Below are 12,500 nucleotides of genomic sequence, written 5' to 3'. Positions count from 1 at the left end.
TCAATAGAACATTCGTAAGTAGCAAAATACACAGCGGGCTCCAGGGGGAGACTGCACATATACTAAAACAATTGTATAACAATCACGACTTGACTAGACACAGTGCCTAGAGCACGTAGAATCGCTGGGACACCAAGGAACCACTCAAAGTAGTGACCCACAGAGGATGGGTGCAGTGAGGAAACACAACTGTGTGCTCCGTTACAACTCTATGGGAAGGTCGCTGTTGCAAAGTTATAGTTTAAAGACACTTCTACGAGGACTTCAAGCAAACCCTTTGAAACATAGAAGGTTCTAAGGCAAACCCACCAGTGAGTACCGAGGTACCCGTGTTACCTATCCTAGAGAACCCTGGTGAATAGGGGGTCAAGTGGTGTTGGAAACCTTTGTCGATTTCAATGGAGAGCTGCAAAGAAGTACTGCTGCCGGGAAGGTGAAGAGTGGCCAGCGGAATCCAAGCCTGGATTCTAGATGAGAGTAACCTGAAAGCAGAGGGTACAGAGTCTGGGTCACTTCAGGTGACCAGGGGCTCGGTAGTCGAATGCCCATGATGTCGGGTGCTTCAGGTGCGAAGAAGGGATGTTTGACTCTGTAGCCAAGGAGACCAGGAGATGTTGAGGATGACCAGAATCTAGAGGTGAGCTGGCCCACAAAAGCTGTTGAGTGCTGAGGGGTCAATGTCTGGCTGAAGCACCAACAAGCCATGGCAAATGCAACCCATGCAGAAAGGACAAACAGGTTACGGTGTGGACCAGCAAGGTCCCGGGGACTCTCCATGCAATGGGGAGTCAGGGCATGTCTGGAGCAACCAGGAAAGCACAAAAATAAAACAAGGTGACTCTCGCCAGGACCCACAGACCAACGGACCAGTGATTGCAAGGAGACCTCAAGCAAGTCTGAAAAGCACCAGCCCACAGAGAACTCAGTGTGAGGAGACAGGATTTCTTTGATGCAAATATTGCTCGGGGTTAGGACTACTAGGAGTCCAATGCACAATCTCAGGGGTCGCCAACAAGCATATGCACTTGCACATGTACACGCGCACAGGGGTTTGGGTCACGCGTTCCCCACAAGGGATACTGGTCTCAGAATCGCTGAGAAGGCAGATCAACTTCAGGGACCTTCAGAAACCCACCTCCTGTGTTGCTGAAATCTTCGGAGTCCTCAGGAGCTCGGGAGATGCAAGCCAGTCAGATGCGCTTAGGTGCCTGCTAGTGCAGGGGAGTAACTATTTTACTCCAAGGGAGATTCTTCAGTCCTCCAGCGTCGTGCACACAGCCGAAGTACTTGCTTTCTTCTTAGTAGAATCTTGTCTAGGTAAAATCTAAAGTCCTGTAGCCAGGTAACCCACTTTATACCCACAGGAAAGGGTTGGACAGATTCAGTGGACCCTTCTAGGGGAGGGGCAGTACAGAGGTGGGGCTACACCCATGTTCTTTGTCCAGTTTTGCACCAGAGCTGGAGCCAATGGCTCCCAGAACTGGTTTAAGCTGGACTATGCACAGGGACACCAAATGTGCCCCCAGCGCAGACTTTCTGGCACTCTCAGAGTACACCCACCCAGCCCCAATACACTAAACTCTATCTGGGAGGTGGTCACACCTCCCTGTGACAGGATGCCTATGGTTATGCTTTCCTCTGCTCGAGCTTGGCTCAGTAGCAGGAGTGCAGAATCATATCTGTGGCTGGCAGCGTCCATTTTGTGCTGCCCATGTCGAGAAAGCTGGTACTGGGTAGACGTATGACCCACACATGTACCTTTGGAAGGGTGGAATCATACCTCAAAACCAGTTACTTGTATGGAGGTATGATTCCAAGGTGTTTGACACCAAACGCAACATGTTTCTAAGTAGCCATTTAGCATTTACCGCGAGGTTATAAGGCACTTTGACCTATATGTCAGGCTGCATCACAGACAACCCTGTAGAATGGTCTCTGAGGGCTGCAGAGGAGCTCTGCTCATGCAGGGGCACCCTCTCACATAAAAAGCAGCACTCTGCCTTCAGGATTGATAAGGCCTGCTAAAGGGGTGACTGATAGGTTTTTAAGTGTATTGATTTAGATCGATATAGTGTGCCTATATCTAAGTTAGTGGTGCAAGCACCAGCGTACACAGGCTGCTGTAGCAGACATGTGGTTTCATTCTGAATAGCCTCTCATGGGTGAAATAATACATGCTTCAGTACATGGGAGTCCTCTGGGGTACCTATGCCCTGGGTACATGGTGTACCATATACTAGGGACTGATAAGGGTACCTTAGTATCCAATCTGAAGTGTACCTTAAGTACATACATGCAATTTAAGGGAGAAAGCAGGTAGACTGGGGTCCTGGATAGCAGGATCCCAGTCAAACTAGCCCCAAAACAGTGAGGTATCAGCAAAAAGTGGGGGTAACCATAAGAAGCGGAAACTACTTTCCTAAAAGGATCTTGATGATTACGTCACAGATGTCTTTCGCTTCATACTGGAGGCCCCTCTCATCCGGGAGGTAAATATTGACCGGGTTGGGCACATAGAGCTGGTCTACCATGATCAAAGTCAGCCCCTCTCACTGACATTTTAGTTTATACCCATGATTTTCAGGTAAAGGACAATATATTGCACAGGGCCCAGGAGAGACATCCTATCCAATTCAGAGACCAAACTCCAAAACTCTACCAGGATTTGGCGGTGATCACTTTACAGAAAAGATAAGATTTCCGACCTGCTACCACCCACTTGTGGAACATTGGAGTGTCCTGCTCATGGGGTCATCTGTTTAGCCTCATCTTTCACTTGGATGCTAAGCTTTTCCAGCTGCGATCCATCGAGGAGACAAGTTGTGTTTTAGGCGTAGATTTAGCTGCTGACAGTTCGCCATCGAAGACCTTCCTGCCCAGTTCAATAAATCACCGGCCTTGCTAGCGTGACATGTCATGAGGATGGGGAGTATCCGCCTGGAACCTATGATGATCGCCAAAGGAAAACAGACAGTGGTGGAGTCGATTGCTATGGCGCTGGCCAAGTCTGACTCCTCATAATATGGCTGGGCAAATAACTGTCAACATTAATATTGATAGCTGGCTGGGTGGGGGGTCTGGAAACTGTGGCCACTGTCTGGATCCCTCTTCTCTGGACACTTGGAACTGTAAGTCCATTCTCCTAATAGTATGTTCATGTTTTTATTGGCACTCTCTCCTGTTTTCCATTTGTGATGTCTTAGTTTGTGGTTACACTCATCTCTAAGGCGGTATACACCCGTTACAACGCATCTTTTACTCCGCACTACCATTACAACGCGACTTTTACTCCGCATACCATTACAACGCATTGCGCTGGGGGGCGCTCTAGGATAGGGAATAAGTATAATTTACTATCCAACACCTTCCCTAGGGTCCACGGGGACTGGAGTTAGAATAGTAAATTATACTTACCACTATCCAGCACCTCAAAGCGCTATGCGTTGTAATGGTATGCGTTGTAAAAGTCGCGTTGTAACGGTATGCGGAGTAAAAGTATGCGGAGTAACGTCATACATCCCTCTAAAGCTGTCACACCACAGTACATGTTAGATAATAATAGGGTCCGACGGACAAAATACTGGCTGTTCCACTACAGACACAATGATGTTTAACACAGCTTTCAGGTGTGATGGGTAGAACAATGACAGTTACATATTTTAGGGTCCTTACCCTTAATGTGAAGGGTCTTAATAATCTAATTAACACAAGGCATTTTTTACCTATCTGGAGAATTCAGAGGCAGACATGCCTGTTCCAGAAGACACATCTCCTTTTAAACCTGAACAACCACTTCAATGACCCAGTCCCCTCTAACTGCCTAGCTGCCACCGCCCAATCCATCATTCCTAGCTGGACAGCAATAATGAATGCCTCCCTTCTTCAGGGATAAATACCCGACTCTCTGAAAGCTGGTCAAGTCCTCCCTATTTTAAAAAAAAACTTCATTGATCCTGCCTCCCCTGAATACTTTAGACCTATTTCTAACATCCCATTCTTAGCTAAAGCTCTAGAGAAGTGTGTGCCACAGCAGCTGAGCCAACACATCACCAACTTCCACCTACTAGATGACTTCCAATCTGGTTTCAGGCCTGGGCACAGCATGGAAACCACCATTCTCCACATCGTGGATGTTGCCCTACAAGCCCTTGACCAAGGCAAAACCTGTCTCCTAATCATCCTAGATCTATCCTCGGCCTTCCACATGGTCAACCATGAAAAACTACTAGAACTCCTCAAAATCAGGATGGGAATGGATGGCTCTGTTCTTGAATGGTTTAGGTCCTTCCTCCACAACCAGTCACATGCCTAACCTGGGGTGCTGTCAAAACTAACCAGAGGGGCCATGCTCCAAGCACTTAATGCATTTAATGTTGATTTCAGGTAAACTAATCAGACTTAAACGCATGCTGTTGATGATCTGTAAGTGACAAGCCTGAAGCTGGTAATGTAAAGTTTAATTGATGACATGTCGTGGGAAATGACCTCCATATTTCACTGGATCCCCACCTTCCAACACTCCCAAAGTAAGTGGAAGATGACTTATTTACTTAGTTAGACTTATTGATAGTTTAGGTTTTTTCCAAATGCATTTCACACCAATTCAAGTTAGCAGGAACAGTACAGTTGCCTTGTCTCTCAAACACACTAAGTGTTATTAAGTATTGACATGTGTACTTGCACCATAGGTACTTCCAATACACATTTCTTTCAGTGCACACACTTCCAGACAGGTCTGCTCTCTCCATGAGCACAGGGAAGTAAAACGCCGTATCCAGCATATTGCCAACATTTGGAAGCAAGAAAAAGGAGCGTTTAAAAATAAGGGGGGGGGGCGTTATTTGGCTTAGATTTAATTAAAAGCAATTTCAGAGAGGAGACAGCTAAAATAACGCAGTATGGAGTTAAAAAAATGATGAGCCACCCTGCTGAGATGGATATGTTGGCACATATGACATGGGTAGAAATGGACATGCATGCAAATATTCCTCAAGTGCAGAAACACTTTTGCATTGGGGCCTACTTTCATAGGGATGCTATCTTGTACTGTAAGTGAGATAAAATGACAGGGTTCTCTAAAGAAGTCATGGGCAAACAAGTGTAACTAGGATTATTTTATTGTGCAGACCTAGCAATATGAAACACTATACACATGAATATAATACCTTCATCAGCTTCATTCCACTTATTTGCAGGGAGAAAAATGGAACTACTCCTGAGATCGGGCTTACCGCCCCCCACCCTCCAAAAAAACAGTAGTAGTGGGGAGCTGTAGCCAACGGCCAATGGGTCAAGGGCGTATATAATACGTTGGTCCCAGTATTATAATATCAAAAGTGTTTGAACAAGAAGACACTTCAAAATAGGATTCCGTTTCAAAAAGCAAAATACAAACAACATTTTTTGTTTCAGTGTTATTTAATCACACTGAAACTGATTGTCTTTTCTTCAGTCAAATATTGAAGGGCATACATTTTTAACACAGTTTCAACATGACAGTGCCCAAAGTGAGAAGAAGGGTAGGGGGAGGCTGTGATTCAGGTGGGGTAGTGAGGTAAAGTTAAAATGGTGACAAAAAGTCACAGACAGTTCTGCCATATATTCCTCATATGCCTGTAAAGCAGGTAGTCAAGTACATATTCATCACAGTACAAAATATCTGTACAGCTTTGCCATGTAGCACGTGGTGTCACAGTAAGGTAAGTACTGTTGAAAGGACTGGCAATTATCAAGTGTCGACGTTTCAACCCCAATTAGTGTGTAGGTTTTTCAAGCCTTACTTGATGGGTCTTCCTCAGGACAGTTGGTGGGTGGTGTGGGGTGAAGGGGCACCTACAAATGACAAAGGATGGTGTGTCACATCCAGACTAAAATAAAAAACAAGGTTAACATAGTCCCATGAGCTGGGCTAGGCCACTATATTTACCGTAAGAAGGAGGGATCTTTCACTAATCAATGGTGGAGAATCAAGGGGCTCAGTGGCTCTCAATGGAATGACGGCAAGAGTGAGAAGACACCTGTAGAAATAAAGTGAAATAAAGTTTACCATTTAACTCATAGCATTGACGACCGGTGCATGGGACCGTGGCACGTCTTTATCGTGCTTTCATTAACTATTGGCAGTCTGTTTATAGCCCATGCGCATCATTGCCTTATGCACTTTCAAGTAATTTGTGCCCCCCACTCACCCCGCGGCACTTGCATGTCGCACTTCCATTAGCATTTGGCAGCATCACTTCTAATGTATCATTGACCGCCACACTTTGGGTCATTATTTTTAGCTGGCTTGTTTTCTCCTCCCAGATTGATTCTCCATTCTCCCTTGATTGATTTGAGAGCCTTTACATTTATAAGGATTAAAGATACTGGATGTTGCCACCTTTTTAATGATGGATCCTTGATTTGCCTGGATCGCCTTTCGTTGGCACCTTGAGGAAGTGTTGAGACTCAGAGCTTTCACTTAGGTTTTTCTTCACTGAGGAACACATGGCTGACCGTCACCTTAATTCTACAGGTGTCTTCTCACTCTTGCCGTCATTCCATTGAGAGCCACAGAACCCCTTGATTCTCCACCATTGATTAGTGAGAGATCCCTCCTTTTTTCACTTATGGTAATTAAAATGGCCTAGCCCAGCTCATGGTACTATGTTAACCTTGGCTTTTATCTTAGCTTGGATGTGACACAACATCCTTTGTCATTTGCAGGTGCCCCTTCACCCCACACCACCCACCAACTGTCCTGAGGAACACCCCTCGAGTAAGGATTGAAAAACCTACACACCAATTGGGGTCAAAACGTCGACACTTGATAATTGCCAGCCCTTTCAACAGTACTTACCTTACTGTGAAACCTTGTGCTACATGGCAAAGCTGTACAGATATTTTGTACTGTGATGAGTATGTACTTGACTACCTGCTTTGCAGGCATATGAAGAATATATGCCAGAACTGTGTGATTTTTTTGTCACCATTTTAACTTTACCTCACTACCCCACCTGAATCACAGTCTCCCCCTACCATTAAACTCACTTTGGGCACTGTCATGTTGAAACTGTGTTAAAAATGTATGCCCTTCAATATTTGCCTGAAGAAAAGACGATCAGTTTCAGTGTGAATAAATAACACTTAAACAAAAAAGTTATGTTTGTATTTTGCTTTTTGCAACTGAATTGTATTTTGAATTGTCTTCTTGTTTAAACACTTTTGATGTTATAATACTGGGATCACCCTATTATATACGATCTAGCACCCAGGTCCCAGTGATTCCGGGTTTACCCTTTTGCATAACCCAATGGGTCAAGGGAGCAGAGAGTTGAAAAAGTTTGAGAATCACTGGCCTACCCCAACATTTCAGTTCAACTTACTTGATAACTGACGGTTTAGATACGTTGCAGTGATGTTGAAGATAGTTTAAATGGAAATAGGTCTGCGGGATACCTTGTGGGTCCCGTGCTCACTTTGCCACTTCATTCACGCTAGCCTGGCTGATAAGAGGTGTTACCCCAAAACCTGGTCCAAGGATGCTTGTTTCCGGGCCAGGGAGGACCTGGCTTGGCAGTTCAGGCTGTACTGTTCCCATGAGGAACAGGGTCAAGACTGATTTGATCTGAACTGGGGTGGCGAAGTGAGCTAAAGAACGATGACCGATTCAACCCAGATCTGTAACTTGGGTTGAGTGTCTGAAATGTTCGACTGCTCCGTCTATGATCTTCTTGTGTTTGCTTTGTTTGCCCTTAGTTGTCAGGGTATGCCAGACATGGGTGCCTTGCTCACTTTGCCACTGGATTCTAGTTAGCCTGGCTGATGATTACAGGTACCTCAGAACTGGTTCCAGGATTCTTATTTCCAGTCCAGGAAAGACTTGGCTTGGCAGTTCGGGCTGGAATGTTCCCATGGGGAACAGGGTCAAGACTTATTTGCATATGTCTGGGTCTGAACAAGGGGTGGTGAAGTGAGCTAAGGAACGATGAAGGATTCAACCCAGGTCTGTGACTGGTTGGTGAGCATCTGAAAAGTTTCAAAGTTCCATCTATCATCTCCTTGTGTACACTTGTGATGCAATTCATGCAAGACACACAGGTGAATGAGAGGCCAACGTTTATTACTGGACCTTTTTAGCACCACCCTCACACATTTTCCTGGCTGTACTCAATGTAGTAATTGCATTAGACAGTCATGAGCACATCATCAATAGCTAAGGCGATCACATGCTGCAATTTCTTTGCCAAATTCAGTTGGCTTGGTTTACTGTATTTGTTTTTTTTACTTTCATGTGTGGGATCATTGATTTCATGATCCATTGGACACAACAATATAATTCACATTTCGTCTTTTAATCACTCCAACTCTCTTCCAATTTCTTGGCGGATCCAACATAATCTGGATTTTTTGGGGGGTTGGATTTCATTTCATAGATGTTTTACTTAATTCATTTGGACGCGCAGATAGTTATTGCTTTGTCCTGATGATGACTGTGTATTTTTACAATGGTCGAAACGTCGTTGATGCACATATGTGGCTGCAACTGAAGAAGGACGCATTGATTTGCTTTGTGTTGTTCCAGTTTTGTCCTGAACTTCTTATGTTTTTATAATTCCTTTCCTCAGCTACCTGTTTGGTTACACATTGTACTGCTTATTCATTTTTGTTGTTTCTGTACTGTCTTGAGCTACATTGTCTTACATTTTTTAGCACTTAAAATATTTTGTGAATACATTTTCAATAATTTGTAATCATTTGTACTTGGATTATTTCTTCTTTTTCTTCTCCCCCTTTTTCTCTTCTCTCCTTTTTACTGATTTCTTTAATTGGTACATTTTATTTTATTGTTTAGATTTGGGTTTGTTGTATGTATTGTTACCTTGAACCTTTGTTAGGATTCCAGTATGCCATGGTGTGACAATATGTTTCAGACAACAGATAGATCTATAGCATGTAATTTTGGATTACACTTTGAAAGTAGTGCTAGGAGCTAGTTTTGTATGACAACTAGGACTGAAGTACCCCAGCTTAATCTATTTTTGTGCCTGACACTTTTTATATATTGTGGAGTTGTGAGAGCCAGATCAGGAGAATGATTACCCATAATCCCAGTTTACTTTTCTTGGAAGGTGTATACCTTTGAAATGTTGAAATGGGGCGAAAGAAAGACTTCCTAACTGAACGAAACGTAAACACATTTACTACTGTCTTTACTTAATGACTTACCCTTAGGAAGTATAGAGGCTTATTTACGAGCCAAGTTCACCACTAGATCGTATGCCACCATGTATGTCTATTCATGGACTTCTAGATATAGAGTAAGGCTAAGCAGCGCAAGTCACTGCCTTGCCTTACTCTGGGTCAAAGAAGCGTTCCATGGGTGTTGCTGTGGGTGTTCCCACACAACACCCATGTACTTTGATGCCACTCCAGATTTATAATATCTTGTTAACCTGGGGCAGCGCCATTACCTTGCTGCTCACTACAGCAGGCATACCAAGGAGAAATGTTTACATCCTGATGCACACAAGTAATGAGGAAAATATCTCTTGTGATTGTTTTAGTTCAGGAAGATGTCCCTTCCTGAACAAAAACAATCATGCTAACAACACAGACACCCTTGTACCATGGTACAAGAGTACCTGGTTTGGTGCATGGCTGCTAATTGTGCATCAGCGCTGGCTGATAGGACAGGAATGCACCATATCTTGTAAATATGGTACATTCCTGCCCTTTTGAATTGGCGTAGGGCAGCTCAGTAAAATGACTTAAGCGCTGCCTTATGCCAATTTGCTGTAAATATGTCCCATCGTTTTTGCAAAGACACAGACTACTGTCTATGTCCACTGTTTTGGTGGTGTTGTCCATGAGGGGCGGGGCTTGGTTCTGCCAACAGAGTGGGGGCCTAGCATGCATGTTTTGGTTGGGTGGAGGTTCTGTGCTTCCGTGAAGGGCAGGGGAGTCGGTTCAGGGTGGGTGTCAGTTTAACCAGCTGCCTGGGCTTGAGCTTGAGCTTTTGGGAATCCGCACATGACATTGTTGTGCTGTTAATGGTGTATTGGCTAACTGGATGATTTGTGCTGTTTCTCTCCAGTAGTGGCGTGGATGGGGAGAGGGCAGTCATTGGCTTGCATGGATTTTTGTTTCTGGCTTGGCTGTGAGGCTGTCAGCAGATACTTTGGTGACTATTTGTTCTGCAGTTTGCTTCCACACAGGTGCATGTGAATTCCCATGCTATCATAGTGGGAGCTTTGCATGGTCGTGAAGCATTCCTTTAAATCTAACACAACTAAAGCATACACCCCCCAAAAGTTTTTTTTTTTACTAATCTACTAACTAATACCTCTAAACTGGGTACCGCAGTCTCATGCTACTTTCTGGAAAGCACCTCAATGTCTCATCAGGTGTACATCTATATATATAGCAGTTAGTTTGAAATTACAATTAGCAGAGGATGGTTCATGAATTAATATATTGTAATATTTGAATCAAGGACCATGTCATTGGTGTTTGAAACAACCTGTTAACTCTCCTTTGAGTTGCTAAAAAGAAAATGTACAGATTCTCAATTTAAAGATGTGGGTACAAGTGCAGCTTACATTCGTTTTCAACACTGCTAAGTAAAAAGCTGAATGGCGTGCCCTGTTGTTAAATTTGTGCAAACATGCATTTTACAATTGAATCACCTGAAATTTCTCTTCTCCTTTAAAGCTCTATCACATTTTCCCAGAGATCATGGATTATATCCCTGGACCACACCATCAGCTATTCAAACATTTTCAACAGTTGCATGATTTTATTTTAAAGAAAGCGAGGGAAAATGAAAAAACCCTGGATTCATCTTCCCCTAGAGACATACTCGATTTTTTCCTCATCAAGATGGAGCAGGTACTGCAAACTTTACAAATTCAAATAAAGTGGTTGAATAGGTTTAACATGTGACAGTGGTCACTCAATGAATTGTTGAATGTAACTGGTTTCTTACACTACCTTTGCAGAGAACTCTGGGTAGTTCCTAGGTTTAGGTGGAGAGCAGCTCTTGTATACAGCATCCCACAACACCACTGACACTCTGAATTTGCTCACCTCAAATGTCTACTTTTCTATCAAAGTTTCTAAGCATAGGATTAGCACAGTGCCATTCACGTGGAGCAAGAAAGAGATAAAGGCTTTTGTCATTTATTGCTTCTATTCAATTATTATGTATATAATATGATAGTTGTGTTCCTCTCAATAAGTAAAGTGAATCCAGTGCAAAGAAACAAACTGGTGATCCTGAAAGTAAAACAGATATTAATAATGCATTAACAACTGCATGAAATGTTCATCAATCAGACAGATTGCTTTCTATGTATTTATACAGAATATGAACCTCATAGTCCCTCTTCAGTGGCTTTGAAGCAACGTTTAAAAGAGCAAACAGATGTACACATTCATGTGATGCATTTGATTAAGACTCGCAGTAATTGAAACACGTTATGCCAAGGAACTCGCCTGAAGAAAGGATTATCACTGGTGCACAACTGGTTGAGCCTGCTTGCACGGATGGAGAAGTAGGTGTTGGTTCTGGTGGAATATATGGAAGTGATGCGCCCTACAGGCCCCAACCCGAGAGGCTGGGCATCCCTTACATCACCTTGCTTATGGAATACATATATACATATATACATATATCTATATTACCTACTGGCGGTCGCCAGTAGGTAGTTATAGTTAGGATTTTTTTCAATGTTAAATCTCAAAATTCTATTTGGAATAACTTTGGCTTCGGTTGACGAATCTGCCTGAAAATTTCCTCAAAATGGCCTCGCGGCGCCCCGGTTCGTCCCTGAAAGTTTGGGGGATTCGTCAAGCGGGGGCCGAGATAAAAGGGGGGTCCCAAAACGCGTTTTCTCCATGTTAATTTCCATAGGGCGGTCAATTTCACTTTTAGCCCTAACGGCTGAATGGATTTACACCAAACTTGGCAAAATTGTAGGGACTGGTAGCCCGATGTGCCTTTGCTATGTCTCAAGATATGTGCTCCAGTGGATTTTGAGTAATTTAGGTTAAAAAAAATATATATATCTATAGGCGCGCTCCGGTACGCGCACCGGGGAGCGCACCGGGGAGCGCACCGGGCGCGCCACGCGACTTGCGCACGGAAAGCTGATTGGCTCTCGGGTGTCTGTAAACATTCTAAACAGTCCGGAGCGGCCGCCATCTTGTGTCTCGGTAGGATCGAGACATGAGAGGTGGCCAAAACAAAGGGGGAAATGACCATAAGGGGGCAGAGTAGACACCCCCTGTCCCCCTAGGTTTGATGTGGGGGCCATTAAAGGGCCCCGCGGGGTCTCACATTTTTTTTTTTTTCGATTTTCGCGGGGGAAGCGCCCGGTACGCGCACCGGGGAGCACACAGGGGAGCGTACTATGGGAAAAAAATCACTTTAAAAAATTGTATGTTTATTAATTGTTTTTTTTGTTGTTTTTTTTATTTTATTTAAGTACCTACATGTAGGTACCAATGCAGAGACTTAA

At 43.8% G+C, this 12,500-nt stretch overlaps 1 protein-coding gene across 1 annotated transcript in view; it reads left to right on the top strand.

The window, feature by feature from the left end:
• Positions 1–10,869, top strand: part of LOC147665639 (cytochrome P450 2F2-like) — a gene marked incomplete at its 3' end in the record, with an annotated part of 323,787 nt that extends 312,918 nt beyond the window's left edge. Inside the window, exon 7 of the mRNA XM_086949621.1 lies at positions 10,693–10,869. Coding sequence (XP_086805747.1) covers positions 10,693–10,869 — 177 coding nt within the window. The remainder of the gene's footprint in view (positions 1–10,692) is intronic.
• Positions 10,870–12,500: the final 1,631 nt, after the last annotated feature.

The sequence above is a fragment of the Lissotriton vulgaris genome, unplaced genomic scaffold (assembly GCF_964263255.1).
Source record: "Lissotriton vulgaris unplaced genomic scaffold, aLisVul1.2 SCAFFOLD_614, whole genome shotgun sequence".
In the NCBI taxonomy this organism is placed as follows: domain Eukaryota; kingdom Metazoa; phylum Chordata; class Amphibia; order Caudata; family Salamandridae; genus Lissotriton; species Lissotriton vulgaris.
The sequence above is the reverse complement of the archived record's forward strand: the minus strand, read 5'-3'. Positions and strand labels throughout refer to the sequence as shown.